At 45.9% G+C, this 24,395-nt stretch overlaps 2 protein-coding genes across 3 annotated transcripts in view; both read left to right on the top strand.

Annotated features, from left to right (window-relative positions):
- Nucleotides 1-8,291, top strand: part of LOC132394721 (uncharacterized) — an 8,853-nt gene extending 562 nt beyond the window's left edge. Inside the window, exons 2-3 of the mRNA XM_059971105.1 lie at nucleotides 4,797-4,936; nucleotides 8,186-8,291. Coding sequence (XP_059827088.1) covers nucleotides 4,797-4,936; nucleotides 8,186-8,273 — 228 coding nt within the window. The 3' untranslated portion in view covers nucleotides 8,274-8,291. The remainder of the gene's footprint in view (nucleotides 1-4,796; nucleotides 4,937-8,185) is intronic.
- Nucleotides 8,292-8,300: 9 nt separating this feature from the next.
- LOC132394715 (E3 ubiquitin-protein ligase TRIM39-like) overlaps nucleotides 8,301-24,395 on the top strand; it is a 46,531-nt gene continuing 30,436 nt past the window's right edge. The window contains exons 1-6 of one of the 2 annotated variants that reach the window (XR_009512407.1): nucleotides 8,301-8,850; nucleotides 8,937-9,032; nucleotides 9,832-10,065; nucleotides 11,556-11,578; nucleotides 11,675-11,793; nucleotides 13,200-13,575. Coding sequence is in view for 1 of the 2 variants with exons in the window: in XM_059971099.1 (XP_059827082.1) it covers nucleotides 8,440-8,850; nucleotides 8,937-9,032; nucleotides 9,832-10,065; nucleotides 11,556-11,578; nucleotides 11,675-11,793 (883 nt within the window). In the remaining variant the exon portion in view is untranslated. The remainder of the gene's footprint in view (nucleotides 8,851-8,936; nucleotides 9,033-9,831; nucleotides 10,066-11,555; nucleotides 11,579-11,674; nucleotides 11,794-13,199; nucleotides 13,576-24,395) is intronic. The other variant, XM_059971099.1, reaches the window with a different exon arrangement.

Below are 24,395 nucleotides of genomic sequence, written 5' to 3' on the forward strand. Positions count from 1 at the left end.
TGACACTTCAGACCGAAACGCTTCGGCAGGTCTGGGGGGGGAAAAGGCAGAGGAGATTTAAAAGGTGGGGAGGGGAGAGAGAAACACTGGGTGAGAGGTGAAACCTGAAGGGGGAGAGGTGTAGTAAAGAGCTGGGAAGTTGATTGGTGAAAGAGGTATAAGGCTGGAGAAGGGGGAGTCTGACAGAAGAGGACAGAAGGCTATGGAAGAAAGAAAAGGGGGAGGAGCACCAGAGGGAGGCGATGGGTGAGAAAGGAGATAAGAAGAGAGAGGGAAAAGGGGATGGGGATTTAAGAAAGGAAATTATGTTAAAGGGAAGTTGGAAATTAGACAGAAGTTTGGATGATAACAGCTCCATAAATTTGTTTTTATCCCTTCAGGGATTGCAGGAATCTGTCCAATCAGGTTCAAGCACTTCTCCTGGTAGGGATGGACTGTGTTATGAATTGCTTAAGCATTTAGATGACTCTGTGTTAATAGAAATGCTGGCTTTGTTTAATTCAGTGTGGAAAGAAGGAAAATTACCAGTTGAATGGAAGCATTCAGTGGTAGTTCCAGCTTTAAGCCGGGTAAAGACGCATCTAGACCGAGTTCGTATCGGCCTATAGCTTTAACATCAGTGCTTTGTAAAACTATGGAACGAATGGTTTATTTTTTAGAAAATAAGGGACATTTTGCAGCCTGTCAAAGTGGTTTTAGAACTGGAAGATCAACAATGGAATCTGTTGCCCTTTTAGATGATGATATTAAAAAGTGTTTCAAAATAGAAAATTAATGTAAAGTGTATTTCTAGATATTGAAAGAGCATATCACTCACTATGGTTTATTAATTAAACCATGATGTGGGAATTAGAGGTAGAATTTTTAATTGGATTAAAGATTTTCTTAAGGAAAGGTCAATTCAAGTAAGAATAGGCGGAACAAGCTCCAAGTCAGTTAAAATAGATAATGGTACCCCTCAATGAAGCGTCATTAGTCCAGTTCTTCTTAATGTCATGATAAACAATATATTTGATCAGGTGGGGACAGGATTTGGCAAATCTTTCTTTGTAGACGATGGTGCAATCTGGAAAAGAGGAAGAAATGTCAAGTATATATCAAAGCAGGTACAAAAGGCTTTAAGATATGGGCAAATAAATGGGGTTTCAGGATTTCTGCTTCTAAGTCTAAATATATAACTTCTGGCTTTAGAAGAAAGATTCCTGATTGTGAATTGTGTCTGTATGATTCTCCAATAGAACGCGTCAAGGTATTCAAGTTTTTAGGTGTCTGGTTTGATGAAAGACTTGCTTGGAGGCCTTATATAGATAAAACAATTGGAAAGTGTGTGAAAGTTTTAGATGTTGTGAGAAGTATTGCTGGATGTGACTGGGGAGCAGGGTGGGAAACTATGTACTTAATATATCTAGCTATGATTAGATCAGTTATTGATTATGGTTGTATTGCTAATGGTTCCGCTGCTACAGCAGTGCTTGAAAAATTAGACCCTGTGCAGTCCCAACCACTTAGACTCTGTTGTGGAGCTTTTAGAACATTAGTCTCTGCATTATGTGTGGAGATGGGAGAAGCGCCTCTACATTTAAGATGAGTTAAGTTGGGCCTGCAGTATTGGGCAAAACTAAATGGCTTCAATCACAGCTGTCCATCAAAATGTCTTTTGCAGGAGATGTCAGACCATCAAACTAAAATTAAAAGATGTTCATTTTCAGATTTGGTTAATATCTGGACAGTAGAATTGAAACTGATTGAAGAAGACATAGCTGACCAAATTTGCTTGCCACACGTTCCCTTTTGGCTTTTGCCAGAACCAGAAGTGGACCTATTCCTCCTTTTACAGCTTCAAGGAAGCAGAGCAATTTCAACAGCTGCAATTGTAAATGAATATTTAAATAATAAATGGGGATCTTATCTGAAGATTTTTATTGATGGCTCAGTGGACCCAGAGATCAGTAAGGCAGGATTTGGGATGAACGTGTCTCAACTTGGAGTTGAGTTTAGTCACCGGGTTTCAGATGGTATTTCTGTCTTTGCAACAGAATTATTAGCCTTATGGCCTCTGGGCCTTATGGTGGAGAGACTGTCGACCATGCAGGGTTATCATCTGTTCAGATTCAGACATTCATATCACATGGACGAACTACAGCAATTGTTCATCCTAGTTTGGCAAAAGAATAAACCAGAGAAGATAGTGTACCCATGGCTGACAAGGGAAATTAGGGATAGTATCAAGTCCAAAGAGGAAACATATAAATTAGCAAAAAAAAGTGGCACACCTGAGGACTGGGAGAAATTCAGAGACCAGCAGAGGAGGACAAAGGGCTTAATTAGGAAAGGGAAAAAAGATTATCCGAGAAAGCTGGCAGGGAACATAAAAACTGACTGTAAAAGCTTTTATAGATATGTGAAAAGAGAAAGATTAGTCAAGACAAATGTAGGTCCCTTACAGTCAGAAACAGGTGAATTGATCATGGGGAACAAGGACATGGCAGACCAATTGAATAACTACTTTGGTTCTGTCTTCACTAAGGAGGACATAAATAACCTTCCGGAAATAGTAAGGGACCGAGGGTCTAGTGAGATGGAGGAACTGAGGGAAATACATGTTAGTAGGGAAGTGGTGTTAGGTAAATTGAAGGGATTAAAGGCAGATAAATCCCCAGGGCCAGATGGTCTGCATTCCAGAGTGCTTAAGGAGGTAGTCCAAGAAATAGTGGATGCTTTAGTGATAATTTTTCAAAACTCCTTAGATTCTGGATTAGTTCCTGAGGATTGGAGGGTGGCTAATGTAAACCCACTTTTTAAAAAGGAGGGAGGGAAAAACTGGGGAACTATAGACCAGTTAGTCTGACATCGGTGGTGGGGAAAATGCTAGAGTCGGTTATCAAAGATGTGATAACAGCACATTTGGAAAGGGGTGAAATCATCGGACAAAGTCAGCATGGATTTGTGAAAGGAAAATCATGTCTGACGAATCTTATAGAATTTTTTGAAGATGTAACTAGTAGAGTGGATAGGGGAGAGCCAGTGGATGTGGTATATTTAGATTTTCAAAAGGCCTTTGACAAGGTCCCACACAGGAGATTAATGTGCAAACTTAAAGCACATGGTATTGGGGGTATGGTATTGATGTGGATAGAGAATTGGTTGGCAGACAGGAAGCAAAGAGTGGGAGTAAACGGGACCTTTTCAGAACGGCAGGCAGTGACTAGTGGGGTACCGCAAGGCTCAGTGCTGGGAACCCAGTTGTTTACAATATATATTAATGATTTAGACGAGGGAATTAAATGCAGCATCTCCAAGTCTGTGGATGACACGAAGCTGGGCGGCGGGATTAGCTGTGAGGAGGATGCTAAGAGGATGCAGGGTGACTTGGATAGGTTAAGTGAGTGGGCAAATTCATGGCAGATGCAATTTAATGTGGATAAATGTGAGGTTATCCACTTTGGTTGCAAGAACAGGAAAACAGATTATTATCTGAATGGTGGCCAATTAGGAAAAGGGGAGTTGCAACGAGACCTGCGTGTCATTGTACACCAGTCATTGAAGGTGGGCATGCAGGTACAGCAGGTGGTGAAAAGGCAAATGGTATATTGGCATTCATAGCAAAAGGATTTGAGTCCAGGAGCAGGGAGGTTCTACTGCAGTTTTACAAGGCCTTGGTGAGACAGCACCTAGAGTATTGTGTGTAGCTTTGGTCCCCTAATCTGAGGAAAGATATTCTTGCCATAGAGGGAGTACAAAGAAGGTTCACCAGATTGATTCCTGGGATGGCAGGACTTTCATATGAAGAAAGACTGGATCGACTAGGCTTATACTCACTGGGATTTAGAAGATTGAGGGGGGGATCTTATTGAAATGGATAAAATTCTAAAGGGATTGGACAGGCTAGATGCAGGAAGATTGTTTCTGATGTTGGTTAAGTCCAGAACGAGGGGTCACAGTTTAAGGATAAAGGGGAAGCCTTTTAGGACCGAGATGAGGAAAAACTTCTTCACACAGAGAGTGGTGAATCTGTGGAATTTTCTGCCACAGGAAACAGTTGAGGCCGGTTCATTGGCTATATTTAAGAGGAAGTTAGATATGGCCCTTGAGGCTAAAGGGATCAGTGGTATGGAGAGAAAGCAGGTACAGGGTTCTGAGTTGGATGATCAGCCATGATCATACTGAATGGTGGTGCAGGCTCGAAGGGCAGAATGGCCTACTCCTGCACCTATTTTCTATGTTTCTAAGTCAGATTTACATGGATACCTGGGCATGCTGGGGTGGAGGGAAATTAAATTGTGGATGCCATTGCAAAGTCTTCCTTACAGAGCTGGCAAATAGAATTAGAATACCCCTAGGCAGAGCAGAATTGAGAAGTAAGATTAAAAAAAAAGGCATAGAGAAGAAATGGCAAGAGGATTGGAAAAATGAATTAAAGGGAAGGCATTTCTTTTCTAGTCACCCACTAGTTAAAAAGGTCTCAGACTGTTACTCTTTAAATCGTAGAGATATGGTGAAATTAACAAGACGTAGGTTGGGGCATTGTGGGCTAAACTATTATTTAAAGATAATAGAAAGACATCCTACTGGATTATGTGACTGTGGTAGTCCAGAGTCAGGTCAGCATGTTTTGCTGAGTTGTAATCGATATAAAATTGAGAGAAGCATATTGTTAAAGAGGCTGTCTGACTTAAATGTATTTTATTTTTCTGTTAAATCTTTGTTTGGCCACCAAGAGATTTTCTACATGCAGCTCATGTATACTCAAGAATTTGAGTTTCCTGAAACTCTGTAACTAATTATACGTCCTGCAGGGGGCAGTAATACGCCTACATGCGTCTAAACTGCCAGAAGAGGAAGAAGAAGATGAAGAAGAAGAAGAAGAAGAAGAAGAAGAAGAAGAAGAAGAAGAAGAAGAAGAAGAAGAAGAAGAAGAAGAAGGGGATGGGGAAAGGTGAAGGAGAGGGGGTTGGGGGTTGGGGGCATTACTGGAAGTTTGAGAAATCGATGTTGATGCCATTATGCTGGAGGCTACCCAGGCAGAATATAAGGTGTTGTTCTTCCAACCTAATTGTGGACTCATCAAGACAGTGGAGGAGGCCATGGTAATGACCCCACATCTCCTTCACCACCCCTTCCCCTTTTCCCAGTTGTTGGAGAAGATCCTGAGAGGCAGGATTTATGAGGATTTGGAGAGGCTAAATCCTCCAAATCTAATCAGGATTAGTCTGCCTGGTTTTATCAAGGGCAGGTCATGCCTTACGAACCTGATTGAACAAAACACATTGATGAAGGTGGAGCAGTGTATATGGATTTCAGTAAGGCGTTCGATAAGGTTCCCCGTGCGAAGATCATTCAGAAAGTAAGGAGGCATGGGATCCAAGGGGATTTGTGGATCATGAATTGCCTTGACCACAGAAGGCAAAGAGTGATTTGGATAGTTCGTATTCCGCATGGAGGACGGAGACCTGTGGTGTTCTGCAGGCATCTGTTGTTGGACCCCTTCTCTTCATGATTTTTATAAATGACCTGGATGAAGAAATAGAAGAGTGGTTTAGTAAGTTTGGTGATGACACAAAAGTTGGGGGTGTTGTGAATAGTCTGGAAGGTTGTCAGAGGTTACAGCAGGACATTGATAGGATGCAGAACTGGGCTGAGAAGTAGCAGATGGAGTTCAACTCAGATAAGAGTGAAGTGGTTCATTTCTGTACGTCAAATTTGAAGACAGATTATAATATTAATGGTAAGACTCTTGGCAGTGTGGAGAATCAGTAAGATCTTGGGGTCTGTGTCGATAGGACACTCAAAGCTGCTGCGCAGGTTGACAATGTGGTTAAGAAGGTTCATCAACTGTGGGATCGAGTTCAAGAGCCATGAGGTAATGTTACAACTATATCAGACCTTGGTCAGACCCCATTTAGAATACTGTGGTCAGTTCTGGTCATCTCATTACAGGAAGGATGTGGATACTATAGACAGAGTGCAGAGGAGATTTACAAGGATGTTGCCTGGATTGGAGAGTGTGCCTTATGTGAATAGGTTGTGTGAATTTGGTCTTTTCTCCTCAGGGTGACGGAGGATGAGAGGTGACCTGATAAAAGTGTATAAGATGATGAGGGCTATTGATCATGTGGATAGCCTGAGGCTTTTTCCCAGGGCTAATATGAGGGGGCATAGTTTTAAGGTGCTTGGAAGTAGGTACAAGGGGATGTCAGGGGTAAGTTTTTCACCCAGAGAGTGGTGGGTGCATGAAATGCACTGCCAGCGAAGGTGGTAGAGCCAGGTACAATAAGGTCTTTTAAAAATCTCTTAGATTGGTACACAGAGGTTAGAAATATAGAGCGTTATGCGGTAGGGAAATTCTAGGCAGTTTCTCGAATATGTTACATGGCCAGCACTACATTGTGGGCTGAAGAGCCTGTAATGTGCTGTAGATTTTCTATGTTCTATACTGGATTAACTCAGCAGGTCAGACTGCATCTATGGAAATTACATTTCAGGCTGAAATCCTTCTTCAAAACTGGAAAGGAAGGGGGAAGTCCCCAGAATGAAATAGTGGGGCGGGGGGAATGGAAAGGAAGATAGCTGGAAAGTGATAGATGAAGTCAGGTAGGTTGGAAAGGTAAAGGGTTGGAGAAGAAATCTGATATGAAAGAAGAGTGGACCACAGGAGAAAGGGAAGGAGGAGGGAACGCAGGGGGAGATGATAGTCAGTTAGGCGAAGGTAAGAGGTCAAAGTGGGGAATAGATGAAGAGGGGAGGGGACGGAATTTTTTTCTGGAAGCAGAAATAAAATTCATGCCATCAGGTTGGAGGCTACCCAGTCGTAATATACGGTGTTTTTCCTTCGCACAAGAGAAGGCCATGGACTGACAGGTCGGAATGGGATTGAGGATTGGAATTAAAATGTTTGGCCAACAGGAAGTTCCATCTTTGGCAGATGGAGCAGAGGTGTTTGACAATGCAGTCCCCAGTTTACAACAGGTCTCACCAGTGTAGAGGAGGCTGCATTGGGAGCGGCAGACCAAATAAATGACCCAGCTGATGAAGTGTAGCCTCACCTGGAAGGACTTTTTGGGTCCTTGAATGGAGATGAGGGAGGAGGTGAATAGGTACCTTGGCTGCTTGCAGGGGTAATTGTCAGGAGTGAGATTAGTGGGGAGGGTAAATGGACAAGGAGGGAGTGATCCCTGCAGAGGGTAGAGGAGGGAGGAGGTATGTTTGGTGGTAGGAACGCTTTGGAAATGGAGGAGGTTTCGGAGGGTGATGTGGACGCTTATGTGCTGGTAGGTTAGGACAAAAGGAACTCTATCACTGTTGAGGCAGAGGGAAGATGAGGTGAGCACAGATGTTTGGGAAATGGAGGAGATGCAGGTAAGGCAACATCAATAGCGGAGGAAAGGAAACCATTCTTTACAGAGGAGGACGTACCTGTTGTTCTGGAAGGGGAAACTGCATTCTGGGAACAGATTCAGTGGAAATGAAGGAGTTTAGAAAAGTTAGAGGAGACTGGGTGTGAAGAGGTATCGTCAAGGTACCTGTGGGAATCAGTAGGTTTATAAAATATGTCAGTTGACAGTTTGTTTCCAGAGATGGAGGCAGAGAGAAGGGCAAAGGGGAGGGAGGGGAGGGTTTGAAATGGACCAAGTGAGTTCAAGTGCAGGGTGGAAGTTAAAGTTGATGAAATTGATAAACTCAGCATGGGTGCAAGAAGCAGCACCAATGCAGTCATTAATGTTTCTGAGGAAGATTTGGGGAGCGTTACTGGGGAAGGCATGGAACATGGACTGTTCTACGTAGCCAACAAAGAGACAGTCATTACTGGGGCTCATGCAGATACCCGTGTATAGCCCTCGAGTCCGGAGAAGGTGGAGGAGCGGAAGGAAAATTGTTGAGTATGAGCACCAGTCCTTCCAGATGGAGGGGAACTGGTTTGTTCTTTTATTGAGAAAGAAACAGAGAGCTGTAAGGTCTTCTTGATGGGGGATAGAAGTTACAACTGGACATCCATGGTGAAGATGAGGCGGTCAGTGCCAGGGAATTGAAAATTGCTGAGGAGGTTGAGGGCATGAGAAGTGTCGCGGATGTAGCGGGGAAGGGACTGACTCGAGTGGGGTAGAGTGGAGTCGATGTATGAGGACACGAGTTCAGTGGGGCAGGAGCAGGGTCGGACAATAGGCCAACAGTCTGTCTCGCTTTTCAGGAATTGTCCCTTTCATTTCTGCCTTGCACTGAACCAGACTCCGCGCTCCGGGTTCATTTATATTCAGACCTCTCTAATGTGTTTCTGATCCCACCCTGACGTGGAAATTGCCGCGATTCCTGCCCAGAGAACACTTGGAGCAACGTTGTTCATTCCCGAGGCTGCAGCGCCCCTAGTGGACACCCCCGGTACTGCCGGGTTCCGCAGATCCCGAACGTGAAAGGATCCTGAACCCGGAAGTACCGAGAGTTAACATGGCTTCGAAAGGACAGGTCGAGAGTTGGACCGAGGAGGCAATTTGTGCCATTTGCCTGGATTTCTTCACCGATCCGGTGTCACTGGAGTGTGGACACAACTTCTGCCGCTCCTGTATCACACGGTGTTGGGAAAGTGAGGAGAGAAACTCCTGCCCGGAATGTAGAGAAGTGTTTGCGGACCGCACCCTTAGACCCAGTCGGGCCTTAGCAAATCTGTCTGAGAAAGCTCGAAAACTAAACATGAATCTAAAAGGGAAGGAAAGTAAACTTCACTGCAAGGAACATGAGGAAGAACTGAAGCTGTTTTGTGAGACGGACAAGAAATTGCTCTGTCTGATCTGTCGAGATGCGCTGGAACACAAGTCTCACAGCTTCATGCCGGTTAACGAAGCCGTTAAAATTTATAAGGTAAAAATAACCCGCTTTCAATCGTCTTTTTGTCTAATCCAAAAGTGTCATCTTTTTGTCTAATCCATTCACTCTTTGATTCCCAGGATCGGGTTAAATCTTCCCTGGAGACTCTCACAAAAAAGAAATCAGACTTACAGGAAATGGAGCAGCAACAGAAAGAGAAGATTTCTGCAGTTCGGGTGAGGCTTCCTGAGCAGGATTTCCAATGATATTGTGTAGTTTTGTTTCCTTTATTGCCGAGTAGCAGAGTATCGTAGCTCCAGTGACCTGGGTTCGATCCTGACCTCTGGTGCTCTCTGTGTGGAGTTTGCATGTTCTCTCAGTAACCAGTACCTTGTTTTAGCCGACATTCCATGGTCGAACCGTAAATTGGTTACTGTAATTAACCCCGTGAAGGGGTTTGTATGTGAATCAGGTGGGTCAGTGAGGAAGACTGGGTTTCAGGGGAATATGATTGAATATCTGGGAACCACTCACTCACTGCCTGTTATGCCACTGGTGTTTGGGACAGCAATGAAGGTCGTCCATCTCCGGCAGTGTTCATGTCTTCATTCAACATGTCAGTAGCTACTTCTCAGTTTTCACTATTGTCAGTCAGGCAGGTCCTGAGTGGAGACTCGGGAATAACATGGCACTCAGATGTAGAAAGACTCTTCATTGTTTCCGTAACAGTTTTGTTTTACCAGTCAGTATTGTTAGCCCTGAGCTGAACCCATGAACCTGGAGGACCAGTAGACCACTCTTACTCTGGCCTCTACCCTTTGACCTGTTTGGCGTGGGTGACCCCACCAAGGGTCAAAGCATAAAGCCCACATTCCAGCCAACAGAGTTCTTTGGGTCATTGAGGCACACAAGCCTCCAAACCCAACGGCAAGGTTGTGGTCCTCTTGGATGATAGTGGGCTGGACAGACCCTTCCATATCATAAGGAAATACATCAGGGCCAAATAATAAACCAGCCTCTCCTTTCATTCGACAGGAACAGTCACAAAGTGTTCAGTCCCACATCACATCCCAGTTTGATGAACTGCGCCGGATTATCACCGAGAAAGAGCAGCGTGCACTCCGAGACCTCAGGGAAGAAGAGGAGATGATACTAAATCCAATGGAGAAAAATCTTCAAGAGATCCAAGAGAATTTAAATTCTATTCAGGAGGAAATCTCTGAGTTACAGACACGGATGGATCAGAAAGACAATGTGATATTCCTCATGGTGAGAGATTTCAGTTTGGTTCTGTAAAAGTGCACAGTCACAAATGATGTATTTTAACTCAGTGTGGCATTTACAAATTCTGTAGTTGTAAACAGATTTTCACCAAACAGATGTTTTCACTGTTCCGGACTGTTGTCATTCCCCAAACCGGCTCCCACAACATCTGTACATCACAGGACAGTCTGCAACCTTCTCGGGAATGAGTTACTCTGATCAGAGCACTGAGCTGGTGATCGTTTCTGTGATTCCCACGTATAATATCCCCGATACTCAGAGTAACACCCAGTTACAGTCACAGGCTGTGAGTGTGTCTGTTGTGGTGGGTGTGAGGGTCACTCTGTCGATCAGTGGGAACTGAGGTTGAATTTCACATTGCGACCCACACATCAGATTTACCGTCAATATCTGGTTTGTATCAGATTCATTATTTTGGTGAATTTTGTACCATCTGTTTTGTTTTTCAGATATATTCTTTCTCAGATTATATCCCATTTTCCATCAAAGATGGATCTTTCAGCCCTTCTTCTATCAATTTCCCTGCTTCACAAGCAACCTCCCTCACATTCACCACACAGAGCCACAGTGCCTCGAACTCCACGGTCCCTCATGTGTTCATGCAGCTTCCCCATTACAATCAATCTCTGCTGTTCCACTTCAGCCACTCCTGTGGCAGTGAGTTCCACGTTCCCTTCACTACGTTTCTGGTAGCATTTATTAATGACCAACCGATGTTTTAACTTTGACTTTGGGTCTCTGCCCAAGGAGAAATATGTTCTCCATTCCCACCCCATCAAATCCATTCAGAATCTTAAATTCCTCAATCCGATCCTCCCCAGATAAAAATGCACAACCTGTCCAGTCTCTCCTGTCAGTTCCATCCTCTCAGTTATGGGATAATTTTCATAAACATTCCTTTAACTTTCTCCCGTGGTTCTGTGTCCCTCTTTCATGCTTTATGAGAATAGGTTGAGTGAACTCAGCCTTTTCTCCTTGGAGCGATGGAGGATGAGAGGTGACCTGATAGAGGTGTATAAGATGATGAGAGGCATTGGTCGTGTGGATAGTCAGAGGCTTTTTCCCAGGGCTGAAATGGTTGCCACAAGAGGGCACAGGTTCAAGGTGCTGGAGAGTAGGTACAGAGGAGATGTCAGGGGTAGGTTTTTTTACACAGAGGGTGGTGAGTGCGTGGAATGGGCTGCCGGGCAACGGTGGTGGAGGCGGATACGATAGGGTCTGTTAAGAGACTTTTGGATAGGTACATGGAGCTTAGAAAAATAGAGGGATATGGGTAACCCTAGTAATTTCTAAGGTCAGGCCGAAGGGCCAGTATTGTGCTGTAGGCTTTCAATGTTTCTGTGTTTCTCTCTCTATGTGTGTCAGTGGGAGTAAGTGGGAATTTTCAGCAGTTAAATAGCTTGTCTCAGATTCCTGCTATTGGGATGCCGATGGTCAGTCTCAGTCAGCTGAGATCTGTGTTTGATTTATTTCAGGAGGAAGCTCGTCGGAAGAGGAGGTAGGACATGGTCTTTACTGAAACTCTGGATGGATTTGTAAAATAGTTGAAATATCACTGATGCTCAGTTTATAACCAGCTGTGTAATATTTACAGTGTTAGTGATTATACTGAGACATTGTGTGCGACAGATGGTGCCCTACTGGCTGAAAAATTCGACCATCCCTATTTGCTCGACATAGCATCGGAAGAAGTGCTTGACAGCATTAAGCGAGGTAAAACATACAGATTCATTTGTCCTTGTTCATGAGACACAATTAAGTTATAATTCGACGCAGAATATGGCTGTAATAATAGGGCTGAAGGGGAACTAGAGACAATAAGACATAGGAGCAGAATTATCTATTTGGCCCATCTTTGAACCTCCATTGAACCGTGTCCAATGCCATCACATCTTTTCTCAGATTAGGAGCCCAAAACTGTTCATAATACTCAAGGTGAAGCCTCACCAGAGCCTTATAAAGCCTCAGCAACACATCCCTGCTCTTGTATTCTAGATCTCGTGAATCAAATGCTGACATTGCATTTGCCTTCCCCACCACTGGCTTAACCTGCAAGTTAACCTTTAGGTTGTTCTCATTGCATCTCAGATTTTTGGAGTTTCTCCCCACTTAGAATACAGTCTGCAGATATATTTCTACTACCAAAGTGCATAACCATGCATTTTCCAATATTGTATCACATTTGCTCCTTTCTTGCCCATTCTCCTAATCTGTCTAAATCCTTCTGTGGCCTACCTATTTCCTCAACACTAACTTCCCTCCCACCAATCTTCATATCATCTGCAAACTTGGCAACAAAACCATCTATTCCATCATCTAAATCATTGATATACAGCATGAAAAGAATTGGTCCCAACACTGACTCCTGCAGAACTCCACTAGTCATTGGCAGCCAACTAGAAAATGATCCTTCTATTCCCATTCGCTGCCTCCTACCAATCAGCCAACTCTCTAAACATGTCAGTAACTTTCCTGTAATACCATGGGCTCTGAACTTGGTAGCAGCCTCGTGTGGCACCTTGTCAAAGGCCCTCTGAAAGTCCATTTATACAACATACTCTTCGTGTAATCTCATGAAAGAATTCCAACAGGTTCGTCATGAAAGATTTTCCCTAAAGGAAACCATGCTGACTTTGTCCTATCTTGTCCTGTGTCACCAACTACTCCATCACCTCATCCTTAACAATTGACTCTAACATCTTCCCAACCACTGAGGTCAGGCTAACTGGTCATAATTTCCTTTCTGCTGCCTTCCTCTTTTAAAGAATGGAGTGACATTTGCAATTTTCCAGTTGTCTGAAAGATCATTTCTAATGCCTCCACAACATGTAACGCTCTCTCTTTCAGACCCTGAGTGCAGTTCATCTGGTCTGGGTGACTTATGGGTGCGTGCGTTGGCCGTGCACGCAGCCTGTTACAGCCACTCCGACTAGTTTTCTAACTTTTCTAACTTTAATGTTATTTGTTGTATTTTTTTCTTTCGCGGTAACACGTCGAAGCAGCACCCTCTCTAACATGCTGGTGGAGAGAGTTTTATTCTGGTTTTTAGTACTGGAAATATTTACTTTCGGACATTTCTCTTTTGCGGAGCAGTGGCATGGTCGTTTTGTATATTCCAGGGACCAGCTGATCGCGCTGAAACCGGCCGGTTTAGCGAAGAGAGCAGCGGATAACCCTGCTGAAATCCGGAGGAAAACACACAGAGGATGCAGAAGGGGATCAAAGAGGCGAGGGAGGAGGACCGGGTCGAGGCAACAGAAACTTATGGAGAAGAGGAGTTGTAAGCCGTGTCTCCCCTCTCTCATTGTGGGCAATGTGAGATCGCTGGGTAATAAAATGGACGAGTTGGCAGCACTAGTCAGGAGTCAGAGGACTTTTCGGGAGAGCAGTGTTATGTGTTTTACTGAAACGTGACTGCACGAGGACGTCCCGACCAAAACGTTTCCATAGAGGGCTTCCAGACCGTTCGGGCCGATTGGAATTGCACTGAGAGCGGTAAGCGTAAAGGAGGGGGGCTTGCTGTTCTGGTTAACAACAGATGGTGGTATCCTGGTCATATTACGATGAAGGAACGTGTTTGTAGCCCGGATATTGAACTGTTTTTCTGTTGGACTCCGGCCATATTATTTGCCAAGGGAAATCTCACATGCAATTGTGGTTGTTGTGTACATCCCTCCCTCTGCCAACCGGCTGTCGGCGTGTAACATTATTCACACCGTCATAGCCGGACTACAAGCCCAGCACCCGGGTGTCCTCATTACCATCTCGGGTGACTTCAACCATGTTACCGTGGCTAGAACACTGCCCAACTTCACGCAGTATGTGAGCTGTACAACCAGAGGGGAGAGGACCCTGGACTTGATGTATGCTAACGTTAAGGATGCATACAGCTCCTCTCCCCTCCCCCCACTGGGACGGTCAGATCACAACCTGGTGCATCTCAAACCCTGCTACGTGCCTCTGGTGAAGAGTAAACCTGCAACCTCGAGGTCAGTGAGGAAATGGTCGGGGGAGGCTTATGAGGCACTCCAGGGTTGTTTTGAGGTGACAGACTGGCAGGCCCTCTGTGAGCCACATGGAGAGGACATTGATGGGCTCACAGAGTGCATCACTGGTTACATCAACTTCTGTATGAGCTGCAATGTTCCGGCAAGAACTGTCCTTTGTTATTCAAATAACAAGCCATGGGCAACAAAGGACATCAAGGACATCCTGAACGCTAAAAAGAGGGCGTTTAGAGATGGAAATAGGGAGGAGCTGAGGACAATACAGAGGGACCTGGAAGCCAAGATCAGGGAGGCTAAGGACACGTATAGGAGGAAGCTTGAGTGAAAACTCCAGCAGAACAACATGAGAGAGTTCTGGAGTGGGATGAGGACCATCACTGGGTTCCAGCAACCAGCAACAGAGGAGCTGAAGGCAGTGTGGACAGGGCCAATGAACTTAACCTGTTCTTCAACAGATTTGACACTGTGGCCCCTGCCCATCCCCCACATGATTCATCTGTTGTCGGCCCCCAACCAACACATACTCCACTCTCCCCTCCTACCCCTCCTCACAGCCCCCCACCCTGTTCTCATGACTACACCCCTCCCACATCTGAAACCACCACGGTGGGCTTCACAGCTGAACAGGTGAGAAGACAGCTGAAACGTCTCCACCCAAGCAAGGCTGCAGGCCCGGATGGTGTCAGCCCCAGGGTGCTCAAAGCCTGTGCCCCCCAGCTAAGTGGAGTACTTCACCATGTCTTCAACCTGAGCCGGAGTCTCCAGAGGGTTCCTGTGCTGTGGAAGATGTCCTGCCTCGTCCCTGTACCGAAGACACCGCGCCCCAGCGGCTCCAATGACTACAGACGAGCGGCATTGACCTCCCACATCATGAAGACCCTGGAGAGACTTGTTCTGGAGCAGCTCCAGCCTATGGTTAGGCCACACTTAGACCCCCTCCAGTTCGCCTATCAGCCCCGACTAGGAGTTGAGGATGCCATCGTCTACCTGCTGAACCGTGTCTATGTCCACCTGGACAAGCCGGCGAGCACTGTGAGGGTCATGTTTTTTGACTTCTCCAGTGCGTTCAACACCATCCGCCCTGCTCTGCTGGGTGAGAAACTGATGGTGATGCAGGTCGATGCTTCCCTGGTGTCATGGATTATTGATTACCTGACTGGCAGACCACAGTACGTGCACTTGCAACACTGTGTGTCAGACAGAGTGGTCAGCAGCACTGGGGTTCCACAGGGGACTGTCCTGTCTCCCTTTCTCTTCACCATCTACACCTCGGATTTCAACTACTGCACAGAGTCTTGCCATCTTCAGAAGTTTTCTGATGACTCTGCCATAGTTGGATGCATCAGCAAGGGAGATGAGGCTGAGTACAGGGCTACGGTGGGAAACTTTGTCACATGGTGCGAGTAGAATCATCTGCAGCTTAATGTGAAAAAGACTAAGGAGCTGGTGGTGGACCTGAGGAGGGCTAAGGCACCGGTGACCCCTGTTTCCATCCAAGGGGTCAGTGTGGACATGGTGGAGGATTACAATTACCTGGGGATATGAATGGACAATAAACTGGACTGGTCAAAGAACACTGAGGCTGTCTACAAGAAATGTCAGAGCCGTCTCTACTTCCTGAGGAGACTGAGGTCTTTTAACCTGCTGGAGGATGCTGAGGATGTTCTACGAGTCTGAGGCGGCCAGTGCTATCATGTTTGCTGTTGTGTGCTGGGGCAGCAGGCTGAGGGTATCAGACACCAACGGAATCAAAAAACTCATTCGTAAGGCCAGTGAGGTTGTGGGGGTGGAACTGGACTCTCTGACGGTGGTGTCTGAAAAGAGGATGCTGTCCAAGTTGCATGCCATCTTGGACAATGACTCCCATCCACTCCATAATGTACTGGTTAGGCACAGGAGTACATTCAGCCAGAGACTCATTCCACCGAGATGTAACACTGAGCGTCATAGGAAGTCATTCCTGCCTGTGGCCATCAAACTTTACAACTCCTCCCTCGGAGTGTCAGACACCCTGAGCCAATAGGCTGGTCCTGGACTTATTTCCACTTGGCATGATTAACTTATTACTATTTAATTATTTGTGGTTTTATATTGCTATTTTTCTTCACTATTCTTGGTGGTGCGGCTGTAACGAAACCCAGTTTCCCTCAAGATCAATAAAGTATGTCTGTCTGTCTGTCTGTTATGTACCCGGAGGTCTTCCAGCTTTTTGAGCAGCTTCTCTCTTGTAAAATTATGTGCACTCACTGAGTTCATCTGCCACCTCCCTGGCCTCCATTATAATTCTTCTAGTTTCATTTTCTCGCAATCCTACATCCACACTAATCTCTCTTTTACTTTTACATACTTGAAAAAGCTTTTACCAACTGCTTTGATATTGTTTGCTACCTTGCTTTCATATTTCATCTTTTTCCTCCTAATGATTCTTTTAGTTGTGTTCCATAGTTTTTAAAAGCTTCTCAATCCTTTCTTCCCGCTAATTTTTGCTCTGTTTTCTACCCCTTCCTTTGCTTTTACATTAGCTTTTGACTTCACTTGTACTATTTTTCCATTTTCTTTATTTTTGGAATCCATCCATCCTGCACCTTCTCATTTTTCCCAGAAACACTCCATTGCTGCTCTGCTGTCATCCCTGCCAGCAATTATTCTGGCCAACTCCTTTCATATCACTGTAAATTCCCTTATTCCACTGTATTACTGCTATGTCAGACTTTACTTTCTCCCTATCAAATTTCAAGTTGAAGTCAATCATTTTGTGATCACTGCCTCCAAAGGGTTCTTTTACCCTAATCACCCCCAGTTCATTCCATAACACCCAATCCAGTATTGCTGATCCCCTCGTAGGCTCAATGACAAACTCTTCTAAAAAGCCATCTCACAGGCATTCAGCAAACTCACTCACTTGAGATCCATTTCCAACCTGATTTTTCCAGTTGTCCTGCATGTTGAAATCTCCCATGACTGTCATAACATTACCCTTTTGACACTCTTTTCCAGATTCTGTTGTAATCTGTGGTCCACATCTCAGCTACTATTGGGAGGGCTGAATATACCCTTGTAGTTTCTTGACTCAAACCACAAGGATTCAACATCTTCCAATCCTATGTTACATCTTTCTACTGATTTAGAAACATAGAAAATCTACAGCACAATACAGGCCCTTCAGCCCACAAGCTGTTGTGAACATGCCCTTACCTTAGAAATTATATCATTCTTTACCAGCAGAGCCACGCCACCACCTCTGCCTACCTTCCTGTCCCTCCGATACAACATGTAACCTTGGACGTGCATCTCCCAACTACAACCATCCTTCAGCCACAATTCAGTGATGGTCACAACTTCATACCCAACAATCTGTAATAGTGCAACAAGATCATCCACCTCATTTCTTATCCTCTGTGCATTGAGATATAACACTTTGAGTACTGTATTTGCTACCCTTTTTGATTCTGTGTTCCTAAAGTACTGATACTCACCCTGTTGACTGAGACCATGTCCCATCACCTGCCTGCCCTTCCTGACAGTCTGACTATAAGCTATCTTTGGTTTGTTACCATACTTCCTATCCTGTCCCACCTCCTGCCAAATTAGTTTCAACCCTCCCCAACAGCTCTAACAAACCTGCCCGCGAGAATATTGGTCTCACTCAGTTCCAGATGCAACCTGTCCCTTTTGTACAGGTCATAACTCCCCCAGAAGAGATCCCAATGATCCAAGAAACTGAAGCCCTGCCCCCTGCACCAGCTTCTCAGCCATGCATTAATTTGTCAAATCACAAACAAGAGAAAATCTGCAGATGCTGGAAATCTGAGCAACACAAACAAAATGCTGGAGGAACTCAGCAGGCCAGGCAAAATCTATGGAAAATAGTACAGTTGACATTTTGGTCTGAAATCTTTTGGCAGGACTGGAGTGAAAAAGCTGAGGAGTAGATTTGAAAGGTGGGGGAGGTGAGGGAGAAACGCCAGGAGATAGGTGATGGAGGGATGAAGCAAAGTGCTCGGAAGTTGATTGGTGAAAGACAGAAAGTCATGGAAGATAGAAGAAGAAAGTGGTGGGGGAGGAGAACCGGAGGGAGGCGATGGGCGGACAAAGAGATAACATGAGAGAGGGAAAGGGGATGGGAAATGGTGAAGGGGGGGGGGTAGGTGGAGGCATTACTGGAAGTTTGAGAAATCAATGTTCATGTCATCAGGTTGGAGGGTACCCAAACAGAATATAAGGTGTTGTTCCTTCAATCTAACTGTGGCCTTATCATGACGGTGGAGGAGGCCATGGATGGACATTTGGGAATGGGAAGTGGAATTAAAATGGGTGGCCACTGGGAGATCCTGCTTTTTCTGGCAGACAGAGCATAGATGCTTGATGAAGCAGTCTCCCAATCTACGTCAGGTCTCACAGATATACAAGAGGCCACACCGGGAGCACTGAACACAGCATATGACCCTAACAGACTCACAGGTGAATTGTCTCCTCACCTGGAAGGACTGTTTGGGGCTCTGAATGTAAGTGAGGGAGGAGATGTAAGGGTGGGTGAATCACCTTTCTGTTTGCAAGGTTAAGTGCCAGGAGAGAGGTCAGTGGGGAGGGACAGATGGACAAGGGAGTCGTGTAGGGGTGATCCCTGCGGAAAGTTGGGGAGGGTAGGGAAATAAGTGTTTGGTGGTGGGATCCCGTTAGACGTGGTTGAAGTTTCAGAGGAGTATGTGCTGGACGCAGATGCTGATGGGGTGTAAGTGAGGACAAGAGGAACCCTATCCCTGGTAGTGTGGTGGGAGGATGGGGTTAGAGCAGACGTGTGTGAAATGGAAGAGATGCGGTTGATGGTGGAGGAAGGGAACCGGTCTATTATAAACCAACAGACTCTCACAGCCCACATCACACACTTCCTGTTTCTCCATTCAACCCAAAATCCACAAACCTACTTGTCCAGGTAGACCCATTGTTTCAGCTTGTTCCTGCCCCACTGATCTCATATCTGCAGTTCTAGACAATGTTTTATCCCCCGGTTCAGTCCCTTCCCACCTACATCCGTGACACCTCACACGCTCTTGATTTTTCAGGTTCCCTGGCCCCCATCATCTAATTTTTACTGTGGATGTCCAGCCCCTATACACCCCCATCCCCCACCAGGAAGGCCTCAAAGCTCTCCGTTTCTTTCTGGACACCTGTCCCAACCATGGATGGACATCCATTCCCCTCCACCACCACTCTCCTCTGCCTAGTGGAACATCCTCACTCTAACTAACTTCTCCTTCGAGTCCTCCCACTTCCTTCAAACAAAAGGGGTAGCTATGGGCACTCACATGGGTCCCAGCCATGCCTACTTATTTGCTGGGAATCTGGAACAGTTTATTACACTACATCAACAACTGTATTGGTGCTGCTTCCTGCACCTGTGCTGAACTTGTCCATTTCATCCACATTTCATCCACTTTGCCTCCAACTTCCTCCCTGTCCTCAAATTCACCTGGTCAATTTCTGAAACCTCCATTCCCTTTCTCGATCTCACTGTCTCTATCTCCAGAGACAGCTTATCCATTGATGTCTGTTATAAATCAACAGACTCTCACAATTAGCTGGACTATCCCTTGACCCACCCTCCTACTTTTAAAAACGCCATCTCCTTCTCTCAATTCCTCCGTGTCTGCTGCACCTGTTCTCAGGATAAGGCTTTTCATTCCAGAATGAAGGAGAGGTCCTCCTTTTCCAAAGAGAGGGGCTTCCCTTCCTCCACCATCAACGCTGCCCTCAACTGCATCTCTTCCATTTCACGCACGTCTGCTCTTACCCCATCCTCTGGCCACGCTACCAGTGATAGGGTTCCTCTTGTCCTCACCTACCACCCCACCAGCCTCCACATCCAGCATGTAATTCCCCTAAACTTCTACCATGTCCAACTGGATCCCACCACCAAACACATCTTTCCCTCTCCCCCCAGTTTCTGCTTTCCACAGGGATCGCTCCCTGCATGATTCCCTTGTCCATTCGTCCCTCCCCACTGGTTTCCCTCCTGGCTCTTATCCTTGCAAGCAGAACAAGTACTACACCTGCCCCTACACCTCCTCCCTCACTACCATTCAGGGCCCCAAACAGTCCTTCCAGGTGAGGTTCACTCCAGGTGACTGGAGACCACTTCACCGAGCATCTATGCTCCGTCCGCCAGAACAAGCGTGATCTCTCAGAGCCACCCATTTTAATCCGGAGCAAGAAGGCTGCAAGTGAATGCTGAATTTTCAGAGTGAAGGGAGTTTTTTTTACTACTCGGAGTAAATGAGAGGTGAGACTGCGCAGGCGCGTGATGTCATCCAGTAGTGCATGAAAGTTTTTAAAAGGAGACCGCCATATCCAGCGGGCAGCAGTGATAGAGTTTCGGCTCAACGGGCCTAGGCAGTAACGGGATGAGGCGAGGTAGGTTTACCTGTGTTACTTGCGGAAAGGAGGAAGTATGTGTGTGATTGACAGTTTTCTGTGCTCAGTGTCAGATGTGGGAGGTCCTGGCATCTCCCAGCCTCCCGGACGGACATACCTGCACCAGGTGAGTCGAGCTGCAGCTTCTGAGAGACCGAGTTAGGGGACTGGAGATGCAGCTCGATGATATTCGCCTGGTCAGGGAGAGTGAGGAGGTGATAGGGAGGAGTTATAGGCAGGTGGTCACACCAGGGCCACAGGAGACGGACAAGTGGGTCACAGTCAGGAGAGGGAAGGGGAAGTGTCAGGTACTAGAGAGTACCCCTGTGGCTGTACCCCTTGACAATAAGTGCTCCTGTTTGAGTACTGTTGGGGGGGGCAGCCTACCTGGGGGAAGCGACAGTGGCCGTGCCTCTGGCACAGAGACTGGCCCTGTGGCTCAGAAGAGTAGGGAAGGGAAGAGGAAGGAAGTAGTGATAGGGGACTCTATAGTCAGGGGTTCAGTCAGGCGATTCTGTGGATGGTAACACAGAAACTGGGATGGTAGTTTGCCTCCCAGGTGCCAGGGTCCGGGATGCTTCAGATTACATCCAAGGTATCCTGCAGTGGGAGAGAGAACAGCCAGAGGTCGTGGTACGTATTGGTACTAATTACATAGGTAGGAAAAGGGAAGAGGTGCTGAGAAAAGACTACAGGGAGTTAGGAAGGAAGTTGAGAAACAGGACCACAAAGGTAGTAATCTCGGGATTACTGTGCCACACGACAGTGAGAATAGGAATAGAATGAGGTGGAAGATAAATGTGTGACTGAGGGATTGGAGCAGGGGGCAGGGATTCTGATTTCTGGATCATTGGGACCTCTTTTGGGGCAGGTGTGACCTGTACAAAAAGGACGGGTTGCACTTGAATCCCAGGCGGCCAATATCCTGGCGGGGAGGTTTGCTAAGGCTACTGGGGAGAGTTTAAACTAGAATTGTTGGGCGGTGGGAACCAAATTGAAGAGACTGGGGAAGAGGAGGTTAGCTCGGAAAGAGAGAAAGCTTGTAGACAGTGCGAGAGGGAGGTTAGGCAGGTGATAGAGAAGGGATATGCTCAGACCAAAGGTTTGAGATGTGTCTATTTTAACACAAGGAGTGCTGTGAACAAAGTGGATGAGCTTAGAGTGTGGATCAGTACTTGGAGATATTATGTGGTGGCCATTACAGAGACTTGGATGGTTCAGGGACGGGAATGGTTACTTCAAGTGCCGGGTTTTAGATGTTTCAGAAAGGACAGGGAGGGAGGCAAAAGAGGTGGGGGCGTGGCACTGCTGATCAGAGATAGTATCATGGCTGCAGAAACGGTGGACACCATGGAGGGATTGTCTACGGAGTCTCTGTGGGTGGAGGTTAGGAACAGGAAGGGGGTCAATAACTTTACTGGGTGTTTTTTATAGACCGCCCAATAGTAACATCGAGGAGCAGATAGGGAAACAGATCCTGGAAAGGTCTACTAATAACAGAGTGTTTGGGAACAGATTTTAATTTCCCAAATATCGATTGGCATCCCCCTAGAGCAAAGGGTTTAGATGGGGTGGAGTTTTTTAGGTGTGTTCAGGAAGGTTTCTTGACATAATATGTAGATAAGCCAACAAGAGGAGAGGCTGTACTTGATTTGGTATTGGGAAATGAACCTGGTCAGGTGTCAGTTCTCTCAGGAGGAGAACATTTTGGAGATAGTGATCATAGTTCTATCTCCTTTACAATAACATGGGAGAGAGATAGGAACAGACGAGTTAGAAAAGTGGTTAATTGGAGTAAAGGGAATTATGAGGCTATCAGGCAGGACATTGGAGGCCTAAATTGGAAACAGATGTTCTCAGGGAAAAGTATGGAAGAAATGTGGCAAATATTCAGGGGATATTTGTGTGGAGTTCTGTATAGCTATGTTCCAATGAGACAGAGAAGTTATGGTAGGGTACAGGAACCGTGGTTTACAAAGGCTGTAATAAATCTAGTCAAGTAGAAAAGAAGAGCTTACGAAAGGTTCTGAGAGCTAGGTAATATTAGAGAGCTAGAAGATTATAAGGCTAACAGGAAGGAGCTTAAGAAGGAAATTAGGAGAGCCAGAAGGGGCCATGAGAAGGCCTTGGCGGGCAGGATTAAGGAAAACCACAAGGTATTCTACAAGTATGTGAAGAGCAGGAGGATAAGATGTGAAAGAATAGGACCTATCAAGTGTGACAGTGGGAAAGTGTGTATGGAACCGGAGGAAATAGCAGAGGTACTCAATGAATACTTTACTTCAGTATTCACTGTGGAAAAGGACCTTGGTGATTGTAGTGATGACTTGCAGCAGACTGAAAAGCTTGAGCATGTAGATATTAAGAAAGAGGACGTGCTGGAGCTTTTGGAAAGCATCAATTTGGATTAGTCGCCGGAAAAGGATGAGGTGTACCCCAGGCTACTGTGGGAGGTGTGGGAGGAAATTGCTGAGCCTCTGACGATGATCTTTGCATCATCAATGGGGACAGGAGAGGTTCCGGAGGATTGGAGGGTTGCGGATGTTGTTCCTTTATTCAGGAAAAGGAGTAGAGATAGCCCAGGAAATTATAGACCAGTGAGTCTTACCTCAGTGGTTGGTAAGTTGATGGAGAAGATCCTGAGAGGCAGGATTATTGAAGATTTAGAGAGGTATAATATGATTAGGAGTAGTCAGCATGGCTTTTAAAGGGCAGGTCATGCCTTACGAGCCTGATTGAATTTTTTGAGGATGTGACTGAACACACTGATGAAGGAAGATCAGCAGATGTAGTGTATATGGATTTCTACAAGGCATTTAATAAGGTACACCATGCAAGGTTTATTGAGAACGTAAGGAGGCATGGGATCCAAGGGGACATTGTGGATCCAGAACTGGCTTGCCCACAGAAGGCAAAGAGTGGTTGCAGACAGGTCATATTCTGCATGGAGGTCGGTCACCAGTGGAGTGCCTCGGGGATCTGTTCTGGGACCCTTACTCTTCGTGATTTTTATAAATGACCTGGATGAGGAAGTGGAGGGATGGGTCAGTAAGTTTGCTGATGACACGAAGGTTGGGGGTGTTGTGGATAGTGTGGAGGGCTGTCAGAGGTTACAGTGAGACATCGATAGGATGCAAGACTGGGCAGAAAAGTGGCAGATGGAGTTCAACCCAGCTAAGTGTGAAGTGGTTCATTTTGCTGGGCCAAATATGACAGCAGAGTATAGTATTAATGGTAATACTCTTGGCAGTGTGGAGGATCAGAGGGATTTTGGGGTCCAAGTCCATAGGACACTCAAAGCAGCTGTGCAGGTTGACTGTGGTTAAGAAGGCGTATGGTGTATTGGCCTTCATCAATCATGGAATTGAATTTTGGAGCTGAGAGGTAATGTTGCAGCTCTATAGGACCTTGGTCAGACCCCACTTGGAGTATTGTTCTCAGTTCTGGTCACCTCACTAAAGGAAGGATGTGGAAGCCATAGAAAGGGTGCAGAGGAGATTTACAAAGATGTTGCCTGGATTGGGGAGCATGCCTTCTGAAAACAAGTTGAGTGAATTCAGCCTTTTCTCCTTGGAGCGACGGAGGATGAGAGGTGACCTGATAGAGGTGTATAAGATGATGAGAGAGAGGCATTGATCGTGTGGATAGTCAGAGGCTTTTTTCCAGGGCTGAAATGGTTGCTACAAGAGGACATAGGTTTAAGATACTGCGGAGTAGGTACAGAGGAGATGTCAGGGGTACATTTTTTACTCAGAGAGTGGTGAGTGCGTGGAATGGGCTGCTGGCAATGGTGGTGGAGCCAGATATGATAGGGTCTTTTAAGAGACTTCTAGATAGGTACACGGAGCTTAGTAAAAAAAAGAGCTATAGGTAAGCCTAGTAATTTCTACGGCAGGG

Source organism: Hypanus sabinus, chromosome 5, assembly GCF_030144855.1.
Source record: "Hypanus sabinus isolate sHypSab1 chromosome 5, sHypSab1.hap1, whole genome shotgun sequence".
Taxonomy (NCBI): domain Eukaryota; kingdom Metazoa; phylum Chordata; class Chondrichthyes; order Myliobatiformes; family Dasyatidae; genus Hypanus; species Hypanus sabinus.